At 43.2% G+C, this 27,876-nt stretch overlaps 1 protein-coding gene across 1 annotated transcript in view; it reads right to left on the reverse strand.

Annotated features, from left to right (window-relative positions):
- Positions 1 to 27,876, reverse strand: part of LOC124773078 (protein FAN-like) — a 237,374-nt gene that overhangs the window by 177,317 nt on the left and 32,181 nt on the right. Inside the window, exons 3-6 of the mRNA XM_047249371.1 lie at positions 24,877 to 24,970; positions 24,674 to 24,787; positions 11,179 to 11,364; positions 10,911 to 10,982 (exon numbers count right to left, since the gene is read on the reverse strand). Coding sequence (XP_047105327.1) covers positions 10,911 to 10,982; positions 11,179 to 11,364; positions 24,674 to 24,787; positions 24,877 to 24,970 — 466 coding nt within the window. The remainder of the gene's footprint in view (positions 1 to 10,910; positions 10,983 to 11,178; positions 11,365 to 24,673; positions 24,788 to 24,876; positions 24,971 to 27,876) is intronic.

Raw genomic sequence — 27,876 nt, forward strand, 5'->3', positions numbered from 1 at the left:
GTTGCATGCACAAAATTTATACTTTTATGCAGGCTGTTTGAGTTCTGAAGGAACTCTCACTTCTGCTTCCCATTGTGGCCAGATAAAATATGTATTGCCTACACACACTAGCCAGTATGGCAGTCTTTCACTGCACAGCTCTCTTAGCAGTTCCATGTGTCCCTAGCTCGCAACAGCTGTCTGCCAAGGCAGTGAGTTTCTCTCTTTGTGTGTTACTTCCATCCCAAGCTGTCAATCCTAGTGTGTGACTGGAGATCTGCATACTACGGTCACTGGCTACCAGTAGAGAACAATAGCTCGGCCCGTGGTGAGACTTCTGTTGACCTAGCCTCGACCAGCCTCCACCTTCTCCTCGTGGCATCAACATCAGATCCTGCTCTGCACTCACACTGCTATGGACATGCCACACACAGGGCAACACGTAGTGTGAAGTTTTGAGAGAGAGACGCAGGTTGTGCTGTTTCTACCCTGCTATGCAGCTTGGCATGTTAATGGTGTCTTGAGCCATGTGTTATGCTGAAGACTATTAATTCCGTGCCTCACGTTGGAATATCACTGTACTGGTGAAACTTGGGGATGGGACTAGCGACTTGCTCGGCGTCTGCCCTTTCAGTGCCAACCACACCGGCGAGTGACTTTGTTCAGAACTTACTAATTTCGTGACTATTTTGTGTGTGTGTTTGTAGTTGCATAGTCCATAATTAGCTGTGTTCTCTTGACTATGTGTGAACATTGTTCTTTGTGTGGCATCTACCACACCTTGTTCTACTATTTGCTAATTGACTTAGATGTTAGGTAAGGAAACATTCCTATACTGGTGACCCGACAATAGACTTTCTGTCGATTTAATTTCCTATTCTGGCATGGTGTTGGCCGCCTCATTCCATTAGCACTTGTTTCGACTCTCACACAAGTGTACACTCCACCAACAACTTCCATTTTTGTGCTAAACATTTTACCATCCTTTGTGAAACGTAGCAGTCATGGCTTCACCTCCGCCCAACCAATGCCTAACCGCACACGGCTGCTGTTCTGGTGCTACATGACATCATCACTGAGCTGACCATGCACCTTGTGGAACTGGATCATAGCAACGCTGCCCTGCACATACAAATTACAGCAACATGACCACCAGAAGCCCAGCCTCTGATTGCAGACTTCATGCCAAAACCCACACTGGCCCCTGCTTCTGCCATCTCTGCCAACGTCCCTCCCTGCCTCGACGTGTCAGTGCCCATTGCCCTGCACGCCATCACCACTCCATCTGACTGTGCCATGGCTAACCTACTGCCTTTCAATCTACAGGGCTCACATCTGTGGATTTCCTTGGTGGATGCAATCTTCACTGGCTGTGGCATCACGTAGGACATCATCAGGTTTGCTATGGTGATCAGCCAGCTCGAGCCAACATAGGTGGTAGTGTGTTTGCGTCTGTTGGTATTAGTTCATCTTGTAGTGAAGTTGAAATAGATAGTCCCTGTGAATTACTATGGGTAGAGGTTATACTCAACAGCTGTACCAAAATAATAATTGGCTCCTTCTACCAACCACCCGAATCAGATGATATAATAGCTGAACAATTCAAAGAAAACTTGAATCTCATTACAAATAAGTACTCCACTCATACAGTTATAATTGGTGGAGACTTCAATCTACCCTCAATTTGTTGGTGAAAATATATGTTCAAAGCCGGTGGTAGACAGAAAATATCTTCCAAAATTGTACTAAATGCTTTCTCTGAGAATTACTTTGAACAATTAGTTCATGAGCCTACACAAACTGTAAATGATTGCAAAAACACACTTGACCTCTTAGCCACAAATATTCTTGATCTAATAGAGAGCATCATGACGGATACAGGGATTAGTGAACCCAAGGTCATTGTAGCGAGGCTCAAAACCATATCAACTAAAAATAAACGCTTATCTATTTAAAACAGCAGATAAAAATTCGCTTGATGCCTTCCTAAGAGAGAGTCTCCATTCCTTCCAAATTAATTATGTAAGTGTATACCAGATATGGCTCAAATTCAAGGATACAGTATTGACAGCAATAGATGATTCATACCACATAAGTTAATAAGAGACAGGACTGATCCACCATGGTACACAAAACACATCAGAACACTGTTGCAGAAGCAATGAAAAAAGCATGCCAAATTCAGAAGAAGGCAAAATCCCCAAGACTGGCTAAGTGTCTACACCAGTGGCAAAAAACAGTCAATACCGTCACTGCGCAATAGCACCTTTCTTAGCAATCATATACAGCCACTCACTTGACGAAAGGTCTGTTCCTAAAGACTGGAAAGTAGCACAGGTCACACCAATATTCAAGAAAGGAAATAGGAGTAACCCATTGAATTACAGACCCATACCACTGACCTCAATTTGCAGTAGGATTTTGGAGCATATACTGTACTTGAACATTATGAATCACTTTGAAGAAAATGACTATATAACCAACACGGACTCAGAAAATATCATTCCCATGAAGTAATGAGTGCTGTTAACAAGGGAACTCAGATCGATTCCATATTCCTAGATTTCCAGAAGGCTTTTGATACTGTTCCTCACAAGAGACTGTTAATCAAACTGCGTGCATATGGAGTATCATCTCAGTTGTGTGACTGGATTCGTGATTTCCTCTCAGAGAGGTCACAGTTCGTAGTGATAGATGGTAAATCATCGCGTAGAACAGAAGTGATATCTGGCATTCCGCAAGGTAGTGTCATAGGCCCTCTGCTGTTCCTGATTTACATAATGACCTAGGTGGTAATCTAAGCAGCCCCCTTAGATTGTCTGCAGGTGATGCTGTAATTTACCATCTAATAAAATCATCAGACGGTCAATTCCAATTACAAAATGATCTAGAGAGAATTTCTGTATGGCGCAAAAAGTGGCAATTGGCACTAAAAAAAAGAAAAGTGCGAGGTCATCCACATGAGTACTAAATGAAATCCGATCAATTTTGGGTAGGCCTATATGATGAATCACACAAATCTAAAGGCTGACAATTCGACTAAATACCTAGGAATTACAATTACGAGCACATAGATAATATTGTGGAAGAAGGGCAGCTCGTTTCATGTTACCGCACAATAGGTGTGAAAGTGTCACTGATATGATACGCGAGTTGGGGTGGTAGTCACTGAAACAAAGGCAGTTTTCTTTGCGGCAAGATCTATTTACGAAATTTCAATCACTAACTTTCTCTTCTGAATGCGAAAATATTTTGTTGACACCCACCTATGAAGGGAGAAATGATAATCATAATACAATAGGAGAAATCAGAGCTCGAAAGGAAAGATTTAGGTGTTCCTTTTTCCCACGCGCCATTCGAGAATGGAATGGTATAGAAGTAGTATGAAAATGGTTCGATAAACCCTCTGCCACGTGCTTAAGTGTAAATTGCAGAGTAACCACATAGATGTAGATCCAATGGATATCCTTGATGTTATTTCATCACCCCAGCCACAGACTGCTACAAGACACTCTGGCACCACCTCATGACACAACTAACATCATCCTAAATGCAGCTCGTCTGGGTCCATCGAGCAGTGTGGGGACCAGAAACCCTCACAATTCCTGCGCTACCTCCGAAACCTGACAGAGCCACACATGGTCTCCAACGGCTTCCTATACCACATCAGGCTGGCTTGCCTCACAGCCTCAAGACAGACAGCTGTGATATCGCGTGCTGAGCTCTACCTCACCGACGCCACCAGCCTCACCGACCAGGTTCAAGACATGCTGGTCCCTTTGCCCGCAACTGCAACTGCTGAGCACTAGCCCCATCTCCACCAGATGCAGCCTCCTGGCTGTCATTCCATCAGCCCTGCTCTTGGCCCTCTAACAGCCTCTGGGATTAGACACACCCAGATGTTGCTCGATCTCCCAAGCACCTGTTCGTCCATGACACTCGCTCTGCCATGCCTTTCCTGATTGACACCAGCTCTGAGTTGGCTACCTTCCTCCAGCGACTCATACTCATGGTACTGCCTCAGCCACCCTCCTGGTAGCAGCAAACAACTCCAACATCACAACCTACAACATACATCATCGTGTTCTCAAATGTGGCCTGCCATGGGACCTCAGCCAGATCTTCACTGTTGCTGATGTCATTGACCCCGTTACTGGAGAGGACTTCATTGGACACTACAGCCTGCTCCCTAACGTTGCAGACCAGTGCATCATTTAAAGCAAGACCAGGAGATCAACAACGTGAACCACTCGTTTCGTTGTTCTTTTTGACATGAAGCGAGTGGTGTTTTCCAGCCCCTACGATGACCTACCGGTGCAATTTCCTGCTCTCACACACAGGTCCATTGTGCATCAGGACGTCCACCATTCAACTGTCCACTACATCGACACCATCTGTCTTCTACCGACCACAGTGCCTTGTTTACCTTGTTTACAGCCAGCCACTCGCATCACTGGTGACTACCTGGAGCCTGAACACCTGCCCACAGATGTCATCCCTGAGTTCGTCGCCATCTTGCAGGATTGTATGGCTCGCCTGTGACCCATGGCGAACACAGGGAATTCATTCACGGTGACCTCACGTCATGCACACATGTTATGCTGTGCATCGGTGCTAACCAGACCCCGTTTCGACTGCACTGTTCTGACCCCCAGTGAGTCCTGAAGAGGTACCCCAAGACATTTACGTTACCTCCATGGCACCCTTACCACTGTTTCAGTCAACCAGCTCAAGCCTGCTTATATGCTACTCAATCCCACATCATCCAGCCCAGCCACCATACTTATCAAAACTCCACAGATGCCCACCTCTGACACTGCCAGCACCCCCACTGATGCCACAACCACCGATAGCGCACCAAGCACTCCAGCTGATGAAGCCCCTCGATGCCAGCCTCCCACACTATGATCAAGGACACTGTCTCACAGCGCCCGGAGCAAGTACTTTCAGTTGTCAACCTATCCACATAGCCAACAGGCAACGACATTGCACTCTTGCCTCCACAGCCCCAAAGTGACAACAATGTCCAGTGCCTGCCTACCCCTGCACATGCAGAACTGCCACTGGCTCAGGATGATGTGACCCAGCTGCCCCATCCCATGTGCTGGCAGCTTACTCATTGCTCACATCAGCTGCTGGCACCATGCCGTTGCTGGCTGACATGCAGTGGACCAGCACTACGACAACTGACCATCGTGCCCATTTCACACTCGGTGACCTGAAATCCGGCATCTGCCCCCATCGCTTGACCAGCAATGGCAGTTGACGACACCACCACATACGTTCTCACCGCAGGTACAAGACATGGTCCCCACCGGTAACGGACTTCACTGTCGCTACCTCATGCACCACCCGCACTCCGCTCTCGCGTGGGTGTGGCACCAAGTGGCAGCCTTTCACTGCACAGCTAGGTTAGCAATTTCAAATGTCCGTAACTCACAATGGCCTTCTGCTACAGCAGGGAGTTTCTCCTTCATGTGTTACTTCCATCCCAAGCTGTCGATCCTGTCACATGACCGGATACCTGCATGCTATAGCCGCTGGCTACTGGTAGAAGAAAATCGCTCGGTCTGTGGTGAGATTTCCACCAATCTGCTGACCTAGCCTTGACCAATCTCCATCTTCTCCTCATAGTGTCAACACTGATTCCTACTCTACACATGCACTGCTACAGACATGCCAGGTGATGACATGTACTGTGAAGTCTACCATCTCTAATCCTGCTATGCAGATGGGTATGTAAATGGTGTTTCGTGCTGCATCTTCTGCCTAAGATTATTAATTACATGCCTCGTTCTGGAATACTGCTGTGCTGCTGAAACTCAGAGATGAGACTGTCAACTTGCTTGGCATCCGCCTTTTCTAGTGCGCCACACCTCTTTTCCAGCATCAACCATGCTGACAAGTGACTTTGTTTAGAACTTACGAATTTCAAGATTATTTCATGTGTTTCTTTGTAGTCACGTAGTCAGTAATCCAGATGTGTTCCTTGACCACATGTGAACATTGGTCTTTGTGCGGCACCTATCACACCTTGCTCTACTGCTCTGTCATTGACTTATAAGTTAGGTAAGGAAACATTGCTAAATTAACATTGGGGGCATTATAGTGCAGAAGGTAGGGCCGTTTGCTCAAAAGTTTCCATGAAGATGTCTGCAGTGGCTGGGGAGAGTGGGGGGAGCACATTACCACTCCATCTAATTCCTTATCATATTTTCCCTGCCTGAGGAAGTATGTTGATGACAGGCATATACGTATCAAATCAAAGCTATCCCATAGGATTTGCTTACGTAGGATGTGAATTATCTCTTCTGTAGGTACATTAGTGAAGAGAGACTTGATATTGAAACCAAACAAAATGTCAGTTGACTGTATCCGCTGTTCCTTAATCAGCTTTACAAAGTAAGGAGAATCCTTTACATAAGAGTCTGTTTGTACCACAAGGTAGTGTAATTTAGGTGCCAGATGTTTTGCTACATAATACATAGGGAGTTGTTCCTGTTCACTATAGGCCTAAATGACTAATCCTTCTTATGGAGTTTAAGAGTTCCATAAATTTAGGAGGAATGGGAACTGTGGTTACGAGTCTCCTTGTGATATCAGAATCAGTTCTTCAGTCCTTTATAAGGACCTTCATATTCTTGACTATTCTAGCTGTCAGATCACTCCTTATTTCTCTGTAATGGGGTCGCACAGTAGCTCATCCATTTTCTTTTGATATTCAGAGGTGTCTATCAAAAACGGTAGCATTTCCTTTATCTGCATGTAGGACTACAATATCCTTGTTATTTCTGAGCACTTTTATGGCCTGTCTCTCTTCACATGTAATATTATGTCTGGTTGGCTTTCCACCTTGTAGCATTCTTATGGTTTCCTGCCTTATCTTTCAGCTTCAGCTTCAACCTGTGGTACTTGTTGGCGCGACACCTACACAGAACCAATGGTATCCTCTGCAGGAATCTTTGTGGGCTGAACTGTGAAGTTTAACCCTTTGGACAGAACTGATATTGCTGTCTTAGTGATGGTCTGCATTGAGACATTTACCATGGTGTGAGCTGCAAGAAAACATGCCCACCAAAAGCTAGCTGCTGATCTGCAGACTGTAAGCCAGACATTATGCGAGTCCCTCCCACCATGACTAGTTTATCACATTCTAGGACCAATACAATAAAGTTCCAAAAATATGATGTATTGACATAAATGATTTGCAATAAATAGGGACACCTTTCCTCCTGTAAAACCTTTGACTCCCTTGGTGAACAACCTTTTTTGGGTACCTGACTCGGCAATTTTGAAACCAGCAGTATTTTGGTGATAAATTGATGATACATTTACAGACTGGTATCAGGATTTGGACAGTTTCTGAGAGTTACTTCAACATCTTAACTCCATTTTTACACGTCTTAGTGAGATGCAAAATCAACGACATACTTGGACATTTGGTGTATCAAAAGCCCCTTCATAAAATCTTAACTTATAGGCTATAAGTTGCCACAATCTGGCACATACAATGGGTATTCTTGAGACACTGATTCACCAAGCTGATAGCATCTCAAATGCAAACACCACGTGAGCAGATCTGGAACATCTCCAAACTTGTTCCTAGTAAGTAGGTATTCATTTAATCATATACAGAAAGTGCTCCAGATGTATAAATGGCAGAACAATGAAGACAGTGTCAAAATAACAGTTTACGTCATATACTGGAAAGAGATATTTCAACAAAAATAGGCAGAGTGCTAAGAAAATACTGTCTTGCAGTCGTCTTTTGCCCTCCAGAAAAAAATCTGGTGTTTTTGGGTGCACCCAAAGACTACTTAAAACTAAGAATTTTTAGCATATTGCAGCCCCCTCAGCAACTGTGATGGACTAATACTATATTGAAAAATCCGCCTCAGTTGTGAAAATTTTCAGGTCTTTACCCAGGTTTCAGCTAGAATAATCTAGCCTTCTTCAAAAGCATAAAATTACTATAACATGCCAGAGTAAGGCACAGTCAACATTAAAAATTAAAACCTATAGTACCGTGGTACCATGTCAAATTAAAACTACTTAACTGAATTCCAGCCCCGGCATCACTTCACCACGCGGCCAGTTGGCAGCAGCAACTATGTTGAGTGCCAACGTAGTTGCCAGTTGGCAGCAGCAACTATGTTGGGTGCCAACGTAGTTGCCACTGCCAACTGGCCGTGTGGTGAAGTGATGCCGGGGCTGGAATTCAGTTAAGTAGTTTTAATTTGACATGGTACCATGGTACTATAGGTTTTAATTTTTAATGTTGACTGTGCCTTACTCTGGCATGTTATAGTAATTTTATTCTTTTGAAGAAGGCTAGATTATTCTAGCAAAAACCTGGGTAAAGACCAGAAAATTTTCACAACTGAGGCACATTTTTCAATATACTACTTAAAACATGCGCAAGGTAAATGTTTACAGGATTCCGTGTGAGTGTGGCAAATCCTATAAAGGGCAAACCACATGCACCGTTCAGGAGGTACCGTGAAGCGTAATTGGCGTACTCACCTGCACCAATGCAGCAAATCCTCTACTGATAAATGCTGCTTCTACTGGTCTATGATGAATTGCTATTGAATGAAAATAGTTGCCTCTGCTTCAAACTTTCTGAACTTCACCAATAGAAATATGACTGTCAGAGGACTTTATCAGTTGGAATGATGGTTTCCAGTTGGACACTGCACCGAATCCAGTCATTGGGAAACTTTGTGGTCTGCTTAGCCAAGATCATTCTGCAGTTTCATTGACTAAAAGATAGTCAGTCTAATATTGGTAAGGTGAGCTCACACCACAATTGGTGCTCAAAGCAATGTATAAATGTGCATCAGAAGTGCACGTATTCAAGTAACGCTTTTAGAGCACCATTTCAATTAACGACACATGAACAGGTGGGGCCTTAAATAAAGTGACTCGGTGTACTTTAACCAGTATACATTTGAAGATGACCAGAACACTACACCAAAACATCATATCAGAAAGTTATTGATCTCTTACAGTTCGCACAAAATTTCATGTAACAATCTATACACCAGGAACGTTTTAAATTTCACATAGTCAACTGTGTAAGTAATAAGACCAATGCAATCCAGCATGCTGTCAAGATGCCCAGATGATGCATGAAGTGATCTGAAAGAGCCTCTTTGTCTAAGGATTCATTAGAGGGCAGATATGAAAAACATAAACACTCATGCTCATAAATTAAGGATAATGCTGATACATGGTGAAATAATGCTCTGGTGGGCAGTTTGCAGGTTTAAATCACCTCAGGGTATGACCATGCGGTGCATTTGACCTGCGGTCATCGCACGGTGGCGCTGGCAGCAGTCCACATAGACAGAGGTGTGTTGGTGCAGGTCAGAGTACGATGCAGCGAGTAAGTGTGCAGACATTTTCAGGTGTGCTAATGGTGACTGTGTGTTGAAAATGGCTCAAAGAACACATATTGATGACGTTATGAGGGACAGAATACTAGGGCAACTGGAGGCTGGTCAAACACTGCATGTCATAGCATGGGCCCTCCGTGTGCAACAAAGTGTGATCTCAAGATTATGGCAACGATTCCAGCAGACAGGAAACATGTCCAGGCACTACAGTACGGGACGTCCACAGTGTAAAACACCACAAGAAGACCGATATATCACCATCAGTGCCCGCAGACAGCTACGGACTACTGCAGATAGCCTTGCTTGGGACTCTACCACAGCCACTGGAACAGTTGTCTCCAGACACACAGTCTACAGACCACTGAACAGACACGGTTTATTCGCCCAGAGACCTGCAAGGTGCATTCCACTGACCCCTGGTCACAGGAGAGCCCGTAAATCCTGGTGTCGAGAACACAGTATATGGTCACTGGAACAGTGGTCCCAGGTTATGTTCACGGACGAGTCCAGGTATAGTCTGAACACTGATTCTCGCTGGGTTTTCATCTGGCATGAACCAGGAACCAGATACCAACCCCTTAATGTCCTAGAAAGGGATGTGTATGGAGGTCAAGGTTTGATGGTGTGGTGTGCACGTACACCCCTACATGTATTTGACAGAGGAACTGTAACAGGTCAGGTGTATCAGGGCGTCATTTTGCACAGTATGTGTACCTTTTCAGGGGTGCAGTGGGTCCCACCTTCCTCCTGATAGATGATAACGCATGGCCCCACCGAGCTGCCATCATGGAGGAGTACCTTGAAACAGAAGATATCAGGCGAATGGAGTGGCCTATCTGTTCTCCAGACCGAAACCCAATCGAGCATGTCTGGGATGCTCTTGGTCGACGTACCACTGCACGTCTTCAAACCCCTACAACACTTCAGGAGCTCCGACAGGCACTGGTCCAAGAATGGGATGCTACACCCCAGCAACTGCTTGACCACCTGAACCAGAGTATACCAAACAATTGTGTGGCTTGTATACGTGTGCATGGTGATCATATCCCATATTGATGTCGGGGTGAATGAACAGGACACAGTGGCATTTGGTAGCACATGTGTTTCAGGACTGTTTTCTCAACTTATCACCAATACCATGGACTTACAGATCTGTGCCATGTGTGTTCCCTATGTGCCCATGCTGTTAGTGCCAGTTTTGTGTAGTGCCACGTTGTGTGGCACCATATTCTGCAATTATCCTTAATTTATGAGCATGAGTGTAGTTACCCCATGATGCACATACACTACTGTAGTAACTGTTTGTAAGGCGACACTGAGGGGGAGGACTGTGTGTGTGTGTGTGTGTGTGTGTGTGTGTGTGTGTGTGTGTGTGTGTGTGTGTGTGCGTGCATACACTCTGCCCTGCTTACTGTTGCAAAAGTATATATGAATATATCTAAACAGCACTAAAGTATGAGTAGGATCTGAGTATTACCTTGACTAATATTAGGAAATCTACTAATTTATCATAAACAATAAATGTACACTTACCACCTGCCTCAAAAGAAATCTTCTTTTAATCAGCCTCTTTATATCCTTCAACTGAATCTTCAGTACTGGGTACTGCAACATATACAAATAATTAACATGGAGCTTGATGTAGTCTCTCTGTCTGTCTGTCTGTGTGTGTGTGTGTGTGTGTGTGTGTGTGTGTGTGTGTGGGGGCAGGTGCGCACGCGCGACTGTATCAATAAAAATGTCTGACATTATCAATAACAATAAAGCGAAGAACATTAACATGTGTAAAAAGATAACCTACAGGTTCAATATTATTGTAGGGTTGAAAATATAGCCTCTGCGATGTCAACAGTATCCTTCCAGGATTCACTACAAGTGGTGTTATCTTGCTTCCTTGAATTTCCATAATCACTTTTTCATACAGATCTTCCAGCCATAAAGTATCAAAACTGACACGTGACTGCCGTGAATATACAATAGTTGCTATCTGCAAAATAAAATGACATTCCATTAATTAAATATGCTACAACTATTGTAATTAGTGACATGCCACTTGCATAAATCATAAATGTAAAGTCCACATTATGTGAGAGACAGATAGCATTTTCTGAAATTATTTGCTAATGTTAAACAGACATCAGTATGAACAATTATTTGAAACAGAATAAATATTTTGTCATTGGGAACTTCAGGGAAATGAAGCACTGCTTCCCAAAAATAAGAAATTTTTACAGTAATTCTGACCCATGCTCCGGCTCGCGTTTGTGCTGTTGACAGGTTGGCATCATGTATTTGGATTACGACCTCTTGTTTTCTTAGTGCGTTCACTGGTGCCACTATGTTTGCAAGCTTTGTCTGTCCATGAGTGGCAGCAGCAGCGTTTATCGCTAGTGAGTACTGTGGTACTATCTTTGGAGCGACCTCTAGCATTTCCAGGTTGTCGTGTGTCGGCAGTTCAGTTGGGACGGAGCAGCTGTGAGGTCCGACAACGCCAGTACTCGCTGAATGAGCTAGCAATATATGCACTGCCTGATGGAAGGATGTGGTCACATGAGTGCATGACCATGTCGAGGTCCGGATTCAGCGAGTTTAAGTTGAATGGATTGTTATATTTCAGTAGTGCAACTTTCACTTGTGTGTGTGTCCTTCTGTCAAAGTGATCTCATGCCATCAAGCTGTCAGTTGGCTGTTTTACACTCCAATGTTTTCCTTGCCTGATTTCACTGGCAATGGCTGATGGTTGGTCATTCGGTCGGTCGTCTCAGTGGCTGACGTGTATCTGGTCTTTCGACCGTTTCTGTGTGCTTAGCGTTCATGTCCACGTGCTGTATAGTGACTGTTTTACCATTGAGTTGTTTTGGAATTGTCTTTTGCAGTTCCATGTGCATCTAGTCAGATTTTGAATAGGCAGTTTGGTCTTAACCCTGACTGCATAGTAGGATAGTTTTTGGCTGTCTGTCTCACCGCTTATGCAGCTGTAGGGACTATTCGCAGGTTGATCCTTGGAGCACTGTCTGTGGATCACTCCCTTCTTTATTTGGCCTGATTGTGTCAATTGTTTAAAAATAATATTTTTTTAAAAAATAATATTTTGTTTAAATTATTCCTATTACTTGTGGACTTCAGCTGACAAATAATTGAATTCTTTCTTAATAATAACTTCAGCCATCAGTATAGCTTGTGTTACAGTCAATTTTTTTAATGACTGTTTTAAAAATTATTCTGGTATTTTTAACATGTAATTGTCTTCCTCATTTGTAATTCAGACCTTCAGCCATTAATTGCTCTGAAGTATTGCTTGTGGCCTTCAGCCGACAAATAATTTTGAATTCTTTCGTAATAAGGCCTTCAGCCGTCAGTGTAGCTTGCGTTACAGTCTATTTCTTTAAAATGATTGTTTTTAAAAAATTATTTCCTTAAATAAAGTGTACGTGTTTACTGTGCAACCAACGGTAACTGATTAGGCCCCATCCACACCTTTTCCTGCTTTCCCTAGGTCCCACGTTTCAAATTCTATGACCTGAAAACAACTGAACAGGATATTATATTTTCTCCTGTCAGTTTGAGGCATTGTTGCAGATGTAAATGTAGACAACAATCAAAGAAAGAAGAAGGCAGGATGGTAAGTATATAAGATTCAGGGATACTCAGTTGTCACCTGATAAGTTGGGTTACAAGTGATAAATAGATTGATGCAACAGTTAGATAATAACAGAACAGTATCATCATCATCATCATCATCATCATTACTTCTACTACTGCTAACAACTTCAACAAAGAGAACACCACCAACAAAAAATGAAAGTGCTGAAACAGTAAAAGTAGCAACTTATTGTACAGTTGAGGTGTTGAGTAATGTCAGGCGCATAAACAAGGTAGAAGATCACGTTCAGTTTTTAAAAAAAGACAAGTTCTGAAATTTGAAAACTTCTGATAAAACTTTCAATGTTACTTCATTTTTACAAAATACTGTTCTGAAATTTAATTTTTTTAAAACATAATTTCTTATAATCAAAACATAACCACAAGATGTAATATAAACAACAGGCGCTAAAATCTGTCCCCATAGCAGTGTCAATTTATTCCCTAGTTCTGCTCAATATATATTGGTACATGTCAGTACTGTTCGTAACTACGTCATCACGTTTTCAACTGCTACCAGCCAAAACGTTCGCTGGTGCTAGAGCAGTGGCAGAGTATAGTTATATTGCAATTTAATACAAGTGTGTTATTTTATCTCTCTGCTGTTTGATGAGTCCACCCCGACAGCTGAGTGGTCAGTGCGGCTGTCTGTCATGCCAAGGGGCCTGGGTTCGATTCCTGGCTGGGTCGGAGATTTTCTCTGCTCAGGGACTGAGTGTTGTGTTGTTCTCATTATCATCAGTGGAAGGCAATGGGAAGCCACCACTGGAATCACCGTCCTAGATGCTCATGCAGTGGACCTCTCTGACAAGGATTCCCCCATGACAAGACCTGCCATAACGCAGAACACAAAGTTTTTGTTTGATCAAATCTGCACCAAGCAGTGGTAAGAACCAGAGCAAGCAGGAGAGTGTCACCACACCAGGGCAAGAATGGTGTTATGAGCTATGTGACCGGGAGCAGGGTAACAGTGCAATAAATGCACCCAAGAGCCTTATAAATAGCTGTGAATTTTTTGAGGCCACTACACTACACTAGGTGAGAAACAACTGGGCTCCACCAGCTGCAGCAGTGGGTTCTAGACTGGGTGTGGATGACCATCTCCCACACTAAGTCTACCTTGTGGGACTCAGTGCTGCTGACCTGCCTCTGTCAGACCCCTGCCAGAGGACAGAGGGTCATGTCCCGAGCACGGCAGTTTTCACTCATCGCTATGGTAGACACGAACTGGGCCTGAGTCACCAGGGTGCAGATGCTCTGCAGTGGAACACAGTAACAGCACAAAATGGACTAATGTCAGGGCCTGGCCGACTGAAGAGGTCCAGGATTGCTGGCGGGCTGATGTCAGCACCACATTGCGATGATGCGTGTACATCTTTGCTTGGGCAGAAGCCAGCCATACATTGGCCATCACTGCCTGCCGTGCTGGAGTGGGATGTATCTGCCTCTCACTGTCAATGACGAGATGTGTAATTGAAGTCTAGTAAAATACGGAGTGATGCCTGAAATGAGTGTCACCACCTACAGAGTGTGTCAGGTGATCTGATGTTGCAACCAGTGGACAGTGGAAGGAGCACCAACCCATGCAGCGTGACATCCAAATAGCTACAGTATCTTCGTTGTGGTCATGTGTGTGTGAGTTGTGCTTGTGTGAATGTGTGGGATTTGGTCTGTTTTGTTTTAAGTCACAAAAACAACTAGCTTCACATGCGCCCATGTCAAAACTGTAGAACACGAATACAAAGAGAAGAGTTAAAAACGATTACACGTTAATCCCAATCAATGGAAGAGAGCAGGTACATGGAGAAAGGTCTATAAAATATGCCATAGAGAAACAGAGGTCCTGGATTAAAGATTAAATGTCCTTCGCCATATTACTGAGGCAGATAAAAAGTAAAACGTGGTTGACGGTGCACTAAAATGGCCGGTAAATCAGATGGTAAACACAAATGAGACACTAAGTGGTTCAAAAAAGGGCATTCCATCAGGAAATGGTGGACTGTTAAAGGTTGAGGACAGTGAGCACAAAATGATGGTGGAACACCACTTAACAAATGGTGGTGCTAAGAACAATGCCCGATGTGTAACACAGCTAAAATGATCTCCTCATGGCAAGAGGCTCAAGAGGAGGTTGTCCAAGCTCTTGGGAGAGACTTAATAACCCAGAGCTCATTCCCATGAAGGGAGGACCAGCGGTGATGCCAAAGTGACACCACCTGCTGACAGACAGCAACACAGAGATCATCAGAGGGAGTGTAAGAAGTAGTGGGCTAAGGTAAAGAACTGCAGCCTTGGCAGCAGCATTAACATCCTTGTTTCCTATCAGGCCGACATGGCCAGAAACCCATATAAACAATACAGTGGCTCCATCAAGAGTGAGCAAGTGACAGCTTTCCTGGACCAGTTGCACTAAGGGATGAATGGTTTACAGCACACATAGGCTTTGTAGGGCCCTGAAAGAGTTTGAGTAGATGACGCAATTGAAAAGCCTGTGTCACCAGATGTACACCGTGGCCTGATACAGGGCCAAGAGCTCTATAACAAATAGTGAGCAGTGTTCCGGAAGCTGATACTGAAAAACATTGGTGCCAATGATGAAGGCACACCTGACATCACAGTCAGTCGGAGAGCCATCAGTGTGCACAAAGGTACTGCCACGAAGTTCCTTGTGAAGGTCATAAAACTGAAGACGATGGAGCGAGGCTGGAGTAGTGTTCTCAGGAAGCGAATGAAAGCCAAGGTGCACACGGGCCCCCGCATGAAGCCAAGGTGGTGAAGAGTTCACAGCAATCAGGAAAGGGGCAGGTAGCATGAAGTTAAGCTGCCAGAGCACGAGCAGAAAGCGAACTCCAGGAGGTAACAGAAGAGGGATGTGTCCCATACTGGCGATCATAGGAGTCATCAAGGAAGGTATAGGATGTGTGGCCATGCATGGCAGACAAACAGCATGTATATCTGCTGAGGAGAAAGTCACGGCGGTAGGACACTGGTAGTTTGGCAGCTTCTGTGTACAGACTCTCAACCAGGCTAGTGTAAAATGTACCATTGGACAAACAGATGCCATGATGGATAGTACTGAGACAGCATAAGAAGGATGGATATGCAGATGCATAAACAAAACACCCATAGTCTAGTTTTGAATGGATAAGGGACCAGTACAAATGGAGGAAGTATGACTCAGGACAGGTAGGACACTGAGGGCCTCGTACAGCAGGCCGCCACGTAAGACACATGGGAGGACCAAGAAAGTTTCCTATTGAGCATGAGCCCCAGGAATGTCATAGTTTCAATGAATGGAAGAGCAATAGACCCAAGATGTAAAGACAGTGGAAGAAACAAACTGTGTGGCCAGAAATTAATACAAACAATTTTGTCAGTGGAAAAATGAAAGCCATTGTCGCTGCTCCAACAGTACAGATGATCGAGGCATTGCTAAAGATTCCACTCAATGAGACAGGTCTGCAGAGAACTGCAACAGATGGCAAAAATGTCAATAAAAAGGGACCTGGAGATGTCCAGTGGGAGACAGGCCAGTATAGAGTCAATGGTGATAGCAAAGAGGACAACACTCACGATAGATTAGATTAGTTTTAGATTAGTTTTTCGTTCCATAGATCCGTGCTGAGGAGATCCTCGTGGATGTGGAACATGTCGATTTTTTTAAAGCTGAAATAACAATACTAATAGTATGGATATATACAATACATCATTTGTTTCTATTAAAAAATTCGTCAATGGAGTAGATGGAGTTGGCCACTAGTAAGTCTTTCAGGCTCCTTTTAAACTGATCTTTATTTGTAACTAAATTTTTTATGTTTACTGGCAAATTATTGAAGATGTGTGTTCCTGAGTAGTGGACCCCTTTTTGAACTAAAGTAAGTGCTTTTAAGTCCTCGTGCAGATCATTTTTGTTCCTGGTATTGTATGTATGAACTGAGCTGTGTGTTGGAAAAATAGATATATTATTTAGGACAAATTTCATTAATGAGTAAATATACTGAGAGGCAGTAGTTAGTATACCCAGTTCTTTGAAGAGGTTTCTACAGGACGTCCGTGAATTTACTCCACAAATAATACGTATTACACGCTTTTGGACTCTGAAAACTTTTGTTTGACTTGAAGAGTTACCCCAAAATATTACGCCATATGACGCTATGGAATGAAAGTAGGCAAAGTATGCAAGCTTTTTCATTTTTATGTTGCCTATGTCTGCTAACACTCGAATTGCAAATACAGATTTGTTAAGGCGTTTCTGTAGTTCTGTGGTGTGCTCTTCCCAACTGAATTTATTATCAAGTTGTAATCCCAGGAATTTAAGACTGTCAACCTCTTCTATCTTCTATGCATATGCTGGGTGGAAACTGTAGTGTTAGCAGTTAGCCAACACTACGAACACTACCTGAGTGAGGAAGCCGATATGCACGCGTTAACCCACGCAGGCTAGAGATAGGTCTGAAACAGGATACGTAATGAATGCTATAAAGAAAAGTACGTAGCTGCTCGAATACTTAACTTTAATCCATCATTGTTGTACATTGCTCTTGACGATACAAGTGAGACTCTGTAGATACATGCAATGTTACTAATGGCGCCTTGCTAGGTCGTAGCCATTGACTTAGCTGAAGGCTCTTCTAACTATCTGCTCTGCAAATGAGCGAGGCTTCGTCAGTGTGCATCGCTAGCGAAGCCGTCCGTACAACTGGGGCGAGTGCTAGTAAGTCTCTCGAGACCTGCCGTGTGGTGGCGCTCGGTCTGCGATCACTGACAGTGGCGACACGCGGGTCCGACATGTACTAATGGACCGCGGCCGATTTAAAGCTACCACCTAGCAAGTGTGGTGTCTGGCGGTGACACCACAGAAACCTCTTACAGGTTCTGAATTGCATATAGTGAGTCTTTTCGAAGTTTAATGTCAGTGAGTTGGCTTTGAACCATTTGTTAATAACCATGAAAATATCATTAGCAGATCTTTCTAGAACTACACTTGACATACTATTTATTGCAATACTTGTGTCATCTGCAAACAAAATGAACTCTGCTTCTGGCAGTGTAACTGATGAGAGATCATTAATGTACACAAGAAAAAGCAGTGGTCCTAAGATGGATCCTTGTGGGACACCACATGTAATTTCTTCCCATTCTGATGATGACTGATGACTTAATTCACTAGTCCCTTGCACTGACACCCTTTGTTTCCTGTTAGTGAGGTATGACTTGAACCATTTTGCAGCACTGCCCGTGACACCATAGAATTCTAATTTACTTAAAAGGATGTTGTGGTTCACACAATCAAATGCCTTTGACAAATCACAGAAAATACCTGCTGCTTGTAATTTGTTATTTAATGAATTAAGTACATTTTCACTGTAGGTGTAAATAGCCTTCTCGATATTAGAACCCTTCAGAAATCCAAACTGTGTTCTTGATAATATGTTATTTGTGGTCAGATGGTTGAGCAGCTGCCTGTACATTACTTTTTCTAAAATTTTTGAGAATGCTGGCAAAAGTGAAATCGGTCTGTAGTTTGATGGTATCTCTTTATCCCCTTTCTTGAATAGAGGCTTAACATCTGCATATTTTAGCCAGTCAGGAAATGTCCCAGTTACACAAGTGACTTAGAATTGTGCTAAACTCACAAGAACATGCCTTAATTAACTTTGTTGATATTTCATCGTACCCACTAGAATGCTTTGTTTTTAAAGATTTTATTATGGAAGTTATTTCTTTTGGTGAAGTGAGTGATATATTCATGTACTTGAAGCTATTTGTGAATGCTAGTTTCAGATATTCAAGGGCATTATTTACTGATCCTGAAAGTCCCATTCTATCAGTAACGGATATAAAGTACTTGTTAAATAGATTTGCCACACTATGCCCATCAGTTACTAATGTGTCATCTACCCTTAGTGCTATTTGCTCTTGTTCCTTTCTGGTTCTACCAGTCTGCTCTTTCACTATATCCCATATTGTTTTTATTTTGTTCCCTGACATTGCTATCTTCTTCTCGTAGTGCATTTGTTTAGACGTCTGAATTACTTTTTTTAATGTTTTACAGTATTCCTTGTATTTAGCTAAATCATCAGCATTGGAGCTATTCTTGGTCGACAGATACATTTTCCTTTTTGTCTTACAGGAAATCTTTATTCCTTGTGTAATCCACGGTTTTATTATAGACTTCTGTTTAATTTGAGTAACTTTTAGAGGAAAACAGTTTTCAAACATGGTACTGACATTGTTCATGAATGTGTTATATTTTTCATTCATCTCATGAGCACTATAAACATCTTTCCAGTTCATATCTTTGAGCAGTTTTCTGAAACACTCAATTTTTGGTTGATTGACTACTCTCCTGTACTCAGATTTAGCAGTCTTGATAATCTGCTTAGAATTTACATCTAAAACAACGAGCTGCATGTCATGATCTGACAGTCCATTTATAACAGGTTTTATGATATGATTTTGTTCCTTTGATTTGTCTATAAAAATGTTATCAATGGCTGTCCTTGAGGATTTAGTAATCCTAGTTGGAAAGTTTACAGTGTGAGTTAGAAGGAAAGACAACATTACTAACTGCAGTGAATGTTTACTGGAAGATTGCATTAGAAAATCTGTATTAAAGTCACCAGCAATCAAAATTTCTTTGTTTCTTCCTGTTAAATAACCCAAAAGAGCTTCTACATGATATAAGAATAGATTATAATTTCCTGCAGGTGCTCGGGGACACCGTTTTCCTGGATAAAGATGTCTGACATGGCAGAACTCACAAGTACCTTGAAAACTTGGACTTTTAAAAGATCCTGAAGGAAACGGGGCATGCAGCAATGGAAGCTCCACACATAGAGAGTACAGAGGATACCAGTCCTCCAGCAGATGCCATAGGGATTTCTCCAAGAAACCATTCATGACATGGGTTGATAAAGTGACGAGATGGTCAACTGCAGATCAGCACACTCGAAATCCGCACTGTGCAGTGGTTAGTAAACTGACAGACTGGAGCCAATATGCCACTCGGCATGAATTATGCGTTCTCTCATCTGGCAAAAACAGCTTGTTAGAGAAATGGGGTGGTAGATAAAAGGAAGGTGTTTATCTTACCAGGCTTAGGAATGGGTATGACAGTGGCTTAATGCCAGCATCTGGGAGACGTGCCCTTTGCCCAGATGCGGTTGTACATACGAAGGAGAAAGTGCTTGCTCACAAGAGGAAGGTGCTGCAACATGTGGATGTGAACATCATCTGGCCCTGGGGCGGAGGATCAGGATGAAGTGAGAGCATGACCTAGCTCCCTCATACTAAAGGCGGCACAGTAGTACTGATGATTCTGAGAAGAGAGGGGTATCTCTCAAGCTTTCTTCACTCATTTCCAATGGATGAAGGCAGGATGATAGGAGGAGGAGCTCGAAATCTCTGCAAAATGGGGGCCCAAGGTGTTGGAGATAGCAACAGGGTCCACTATGACATTGTCTATGTCAGGCCGGAAATTGGGGAATGGACCTTGGTCCCAGAGAGCAGTCAGATGTTGGCTCATATGACAGAAGAGAACTGTTAAAAGAACTAGTAAATGAAATCCAGCTAACTTTTTTTGTTATTCCGAGGAGCACGACAACACTATGCATGCAACCATTTATAATGAATGCAGTTTGTCATCGTAGTATGACGGTTAAAAATATAGAAAGCACGTCTCCGTGCATGAATGGCATCACAGCATGTATCAGTCCACCAAGGGACCAGAACACGGCGCGGTAAAGAAGTGCGAGGAATGGACTGTTCTGCAACAGTAAGCATAACGTTTGTAAGATATTCTACATGGTCATCACGGCTGACAAAATGTTGTTGTCAAAGGTCACAAGGGAGGAGTTAAGCCTCCAGTTAGCCTTACAAAGCTGCCATTTGGGTGTGCACATAGATGGGGTAAGAGTCAGCAATCGGATGGCACATGGGAAATGGTCCCTCGAGTGTGTGTCAGAGAGAATGGACCACTTGAGATGATGGGCAAGCTGGGCAGTGAAAAAGGAGAGGTCTGAATGGGAATAGGTGTGAGTGGAGTCCAAAAGGAACATGGTTGCTCCTGTGCTAAGGTGATTGAGAATGTCAGCCAAGATGGCATCTCGCTGATAGATTCTGGGAGAGCCCCACAGGGGATGGTGCACATTAAAGTCACTGAGCAGCAGAAATGGGTGAGGCAGTTGCCCAATAAGCTGGAGGAAGTCTGCCCGGGTGACACCAGATGATGGAGGGATGTAAATGGTATAAAGACAAAAGATCAAGTGAGGAACGAAAGTGTGGACCGCAATAGCTATAAGCCGGGTAGTCAGGGAGATGGGCTGACTATGATCACCATCCTTGATGAGCAGCATGACCCCTCCTCCTTGAGATGAAATGCCATCCTTGGGGTGAAGGTCAAAGTGGACCAGAAAGAAATGCGAGAACTCAAAGCGGCTGAGGACACAATTTTGTTTCCTGGAGGCAGAGTACAAGAGGATGCTGCAATTCTAAGAGCAGCCATAAGTCTTTTTTGTTGGATCGAAGGCCATGAACATTCCACTGGAGTAGAGTCATGATGAGGAAAAAATGAAGAGGTGTCACCTCAGCGGCTGCTGAGTGCCAGTCTTTGAAGACTCACTGTCACAGGGCAGGGGGGCAGGAGGAGCCTGCTCCACGAGGTCTACAGAGACATCGGTATTCCCCCCCTTTCATTCTGTGGAGTACAGGGCAGAAAAACGGTTGGTGGTGTGCATCTGTGACATGGAGGTCAGCCGAGCGAGGGTATCATGTGGCTACAACGTCGAAGAGGATCTCCAAATCAGCAAAGGAAAAGACTGTTTTGTTTGATTACTTGGAGCCTTCCCAGTTGGCAGAGGAAGACTCAGATGTTTTTTGGCTGTGGGGACATAGGAAGTCTTCACAAGAGTATTCCTTCTGTCCTTTCTGGTCTGCCGGTTGTGTAGCAGGAGACTTTGTCCCATGAGGCATAGGTTTGGTGGCTAGTTGCACAGCTGGAGGAGGAGATGGGGACACTACCATGGCGCTGGGCGATTTCACAACCGTGATGCTAAATTTGAGGCCACATGTCTGCATGGCCATGTCTTTCGTGGAGCAAGATGTAGCAAGAACAGTACTGTACGTACCAGATGGTAGAACGCAGGGCTTCCAACTAGTCAACAACTTGCGAGTGATTGGGTAAGGCACTTTTCCTTCACCCGGTCTCTTGGACAGCCTGCTCATTGAGATTCTCGGGAGGTGGGGGCATAGTTTCCCTTGCAGTTGATACAGTGAGAAGAAGGAGGTGGACACTTGCCCTTGTGAGCATCCCTACCACAGGTTACACATTTGGCCAGGTGTTGACAGGATTCTCGAGTGTGGCTGTAATGATGACACTGGTAGCAGCGCATCAGGTTTGGAATGTACAGTCATACTGTGATAACTTTGATCTCTGATGGAAGGAACCCTCTACCAAAAGTGAGAAAAAGAGTGCATGTGGGCACTGAGGATGCATTTACTATTTTCACCACCTGATGGACTGCAATGAAACCCTGATTAGAAGTACATTTGGATTTCTATCTCAGTCAGACCACTGAGCAGCCTAGTGTAAATAACACCACGGGAAGAATTAAGCATCAATGGACCTCAGCACGAACAGGATAGATGTGGAGGAGCGAAGCTGCAAGCAGTTTTTGTGCTTGAGAATCAGTAGTAGTCTCCAAAAGCAAAGTGCCATTGTGTAAATGAGAGCAGAATTTGACAGGGCCAGCAATTGCATCAATTCCTTTCTGAAAAATAAATGGATTTACTGTGACTGATCATCTTCAGTACATGAAACCACAAGGAACAATGGTGCAGCTGCGAAGGTCTTTGATTTGTTAGCCTCATTCCATTTATGTTTAGTAGACACAGACTGAGATGATGTTTGGCTCAATGCAAGGAAATCCCCTCATGATTGCCAGTGTCGCCAATGGCACACTCCTTCCAACTGGGAGCCCCCCTCAGAAAGGAGTCCACGTGCCGTATGTGGGTGTTCATACCTCAGGTCACACCTACTGAAAACCTGACAGACACAATCGGTAATTAAGGATGGTAGCAGCTCAGGCAATCACCCCTCCCTGGCTCTGGCCTTTACCAGGGGATACGTGCAAATCTTACCTGTCAACCCAAGTCTGAGAATTACGCACTACCCAGTCACCTGTTGCAAGTCAGATTCTTGGGCTGTTCTTCAAGAGCACACAGGGAGGAAGAAGAAAAAGACGAAACTCAAACGCCAAAGTGGAGGAAGGGTACGAGAAGGGGAATGAAAAAAGAAAGAAGGGACAAAAGACAATGGAGAGACTATTCTGAGATCAGCGACTAAATTTGCAGAACACATTTCCAGCAACATCCCAGACGTTCCCCAAGAGAGGGGATAAAGAATAGCAAGAGGATATACATGCACCACGGAAACAAAAAGGTGCTGGAAAGGCTGGGGCCTTGTGGTAGCGAAGCACAAAATCGCCAAAGAGTGGCGAGACCCCTGGGGGCTGAAAGTGTGTGCATTGTCTACTTTAGAAGAAGGCTTGTTTAACAGTCTTTTTGTTGTGCCTGCCTGCGGCTTAACATAATACTGTCATTATTCCACCCTGGATTTTCCACTGTTTGATTTTGTGAATAATAATTTAGGATGAGGAATTGGATTTGTTGAAATCACAGAGTCTAGGGATAGATTTAGCTGTTGTGAACCTTGTTACACCCTTTTCTGATATGTCGTCCAAAGATGTGTTGCATTTGTGGAGGATCTCCTGCCATCAGCTGACACAGGGGGTTGGTCAAACAAATAATTATTGCAAATAGCAAGACTGCACACTGTCAGATATATGTACAGTATTTAACAAAAATTCCGAATATAGCAGGTGAATTAAATAAAAACTTAGTTTACACAGGAATTCATATAACATTCTTAGAAAATGGCTTCCTAAGATTACTGACTGAAAAAACCTTTGTGATACTGACAAGCAGGGGACTGAGTCAACAATTAAATTGCTGAACACTAAGGACTCTCATGGACAATGTGTAATATCCAGGATACTAAAGTACTATGATGCATATGTTAAGCCCTTAAATTACCCACATTTGTAATTTTCGCTTTAGGAATAGTCAGTTTCTTCAATGACAAACTACTTCATAGTGAAATTGCTTTACAAAAAGGGACAATGGGGTAATGTAGACAATTTTAGACATGTTTGTACTTCCTGTGTTACACTGTTGATTATGCTAATATATACCCAGCACCTGTTGTCTGTGAATGATATGTGCAAACTTTATTTTATTTATTATTTTCTGACATTAATTTCATGTACCGACAAGTTACATGACCATGGAGAATTGTTCCTTAAGTTGGCCCTATGGAACTAGACACGTAAAATAAAAAGAAGTACAAGCATTACACATGTTTGTGACAATCCATTAAGTTTGTAGGAGACATTCAGTTTGGATTCTTTTATAACAACAGTACTTTATCAATAAAACTTCCTTCATGAATGGGCAAATTGTATTTTTGGTTTGTCTAAGACCATTAAAAAAATGTTTATGTGGCATATGATTCTGAAGTATGTCCCCTTTGTGATACAAAACACATTTATAATTCTGCAGATGAAGTGCAGAACTTCAAGCTAAAATTAACTTACCATACTGTTCTGTTCAGCAGCTGGAAGGGTTGAAGCACGATGAAGTTGACAAATCTGCAGTAAACAATCACTCACTTTTGCATAATTGAGAAGAAACAGGAACTGCCTTTTCTCCTGTAATAATAAGATTTCATTTTATTGGATTTACAAAATATATGTGCATATCAAAATGCATCAGTACTTTGCTCTTGTATTTGACTCACATTTTTGAACGTATATGGCGCCAAGATATTTCTTTCCAGCATTTCTATATACTGATTGCATTCAATCACAATAACATTATTCTGTGCTGATATCCTGTAAACATACAAAATTATTTTTCAGCAACAAGTAACCATTTAAACACACACACACACACACACACACACACACACACACACACACACACACACACATACACACACACACACACACACACACACAAATAGTGGCAACCAGAAGTTTTATTTCATTTAATGAGACATTCTCAGTGCAGAGAAGACCTATGAATTGATAGAAGTATGGAATTTTACATCATTTTACATTACCAATGGTGCTATTTATTTAATTAATAATAGAAGTGACAATTTTAATATTATGATAGCTTTTAGCAGTTAATATTCTCTTTTATGAAATGGAATGAAATTCTACTTGAGAGACACAATTACACAGCAGACAATTACAGTCAGAAGCCTGGAGACAGTCAGGACAAAAGTCCTGAAAAATGATCACCACTGAAGCAAACAGAAAGCTACTTTTGAACATAATGAATAACAACAATGCAACATGCAGGTACAATTATTTGCTAATACTGGGCTGTCACAAACTGAAATTTAATTCTTCTGGAGGTACAGTCAAAGATAAGTGAAGATTGGAGAAAAGGAAGATGATTATGAAGGCTCTCTCTCTCTCTCTCTCTCTCTCTCTCTCTCTCTCTCTCTCTCTCCTCCACATGATAAGAAGTAGATACAAATGTTGTGATAAAGGTGGGGGGAGAGTGGGGGTGGGAGTGAGAGGGCGAGAGAGGGAAAAGAGGTGGGGGTGGGGGGTGCCAATTTATGAAGATCATTACAGGGGAAGCACAGTTTCAGATTGAGTGCGCAAGGGACAGAAAACTAGCTATGGTCTTCACAGAGAAATCATTCTGTCATTTGCTCATTTGCTTTAAGACTGAGAGAAGAGGAGGAGAAATTATGAAGAGAAGGTTCAATGCAGCTAGCAAATGGGAGGAACTGTATAGCTAATGGATGAGGAGAGGGCAGGGTTAGGAAAACACAAAAGCTTCCTCCTTGAAGGAATTTTACGCATAATGAAAAGCATAAATAAATTTAATCATTTTAAAGATATCCAATAATCCTATAAAACTGAGATCATATTCCAAATAAAATGTGCCACACAACTCGTGTGTGATCTAGTGGCAAAGTCAGTTACTTCTCTCTCTCTCTCTCTCTCTCACTCACTCACTCACTCACACACACACACACACACACACACACACACACACACACACACACACACACACACACAGCCCCCCCTCCCCTCCCCCCCCCCCTCCACACACACACACACAAATTGATTTCATTGAATCAGCATTGTGGCTCAATTGGGTTTGTATCAATTGTATCAAGTGGTGTGGACAAGTGGAGACAGGAGGTAGATATTGGGAAGGAGGGTTGGAGAGAAGTGCTATATCCACAAATAGCCAGATATCAGTGCACACATCAGAACCCAGGAATGAAAGACCAGAAGCTGCAAGACAGAATGACCACCTGTGGAAGGAAGTGTGGCTCCAAATGGTAGCTGAGCTAAACAGCTGACAGGGCACAGGACCCAGACAAGGGCAAGACCAAAGCAACCTATGTAAATATTGTCATGCAAAGTGGAAACCTTCACCCCAAGAATGTCAACAAGCCAAGAGAGAGAGAGAGAGAGAGAGAGTCCCAAGTGCGACCAGAGAGCAAGACCAAGGGCCAAGTGAGGTGGTTATCCAATAGTCCACAATAAAGCAATGATGATAACCAACAATATCAGATGCGAGTACAGAAATGACTGACCACTCGCTAGGCATATTTATATTAGCCCTGAGGCCAGTGTATTCATGTGGCAAGATAAGTAACGCATTCATGCTCACGCACAGTGCTGCAGTGAGACTGTGCCCTCTAATGGACATCTAGGTCAATTGCCAGAGGTGGGCATCTGACTTACGCAGAGATGGATACCAGAGGAAGTGTGCCTGACAGATTTGAAGGAGAGGCAGAAATTGCACAGCAGAGCAATGTGACTTTGGTGGGCTAGCTCTAGATAAGGCAATTCCTTGGACCACACAATGATGTGAATGAATGGAATGTTTAGGGGATATAGAACAGAGGAAGAGGGAGAGACTGGAGAGGGTGAGTGTTGAATGAGTGAAGGGATGGAGGTCAGTGGGTGACAGAGGCTAATGGATATCAAGGCTAAGAGGACTGCAGGATTGAAGGGAAGGAGCCAGGTGGCTTGGATTTCGAAACAGCAAGTGAAGTTAGGTGGAAAACCCTGCTCTTGGTCACAGTTTGGTGTTGGTCAGTCATTCAGGTGGACAGCTGGTTGGTGGTCAAGCCCACATAAAAGGTTGTGCAAAAGGCAGTATGGCCTTATGTGGTTATAGTAGGGGACAAGTGTTTGTAAACTAGATATAAAACGTAAGGCCTGTCGGTGAAGGTCTTAGTAAGACATAAGGGGTTGCTCAACATTGCAGATGTGCTGTCAATGGGTGGTTTGACTGTATGGGAGAGACTTTTTACTGTGGAAGTATCAATATGCAGGTAATGTCAGTGTTTAGTGAGCTCGATATGGACAGAGGTTTTTTAAGGAGCCATCAACAAAGTGGAGAACAACAACAGGAAGGTGTCATGCTGGGCTGAGGAGAAACAAGAGAGAAGGTGTTGAGACAGTGGCAACACGAGCACAGAGTGTCTTGGTCCTGAGTCCAGATCATCAAGATATCATCAATGAACTTGAACCAGACACGGGGTTCCCTTACTTGGTTCAAGTTCATTGGGTGTGTTTTATCTTCCAATTTCATATCATCAACACAGTCATATGGACATGTGAATGGTGCATAAATTATGGACTATGGAGCTGGTGCAACAGTTGTTTATCTTTCACTTCTCAAACTGCAGTTCCCAGCTACATCCTGGACCTATCTTGTCTACGATGTATTCTGCACTTCCCAGTTCTTCCAGTGG

Source organism: Schistocerca piceifrons, chromosome 2, assembly GCF_021461385.2.
Source record: "Schistocerca piceifrons isolate TAMUIC-IGC-003096 chromosome 2, iqSchPice1.1, whole genome shotgun sequence".
Taxonomy (NCBI): Eukaryota; Metazoa; Arthropoda; class Insecta; order Orthoptera; family Acrididae; genus Schistocerca; species Schistocerca piceifrons.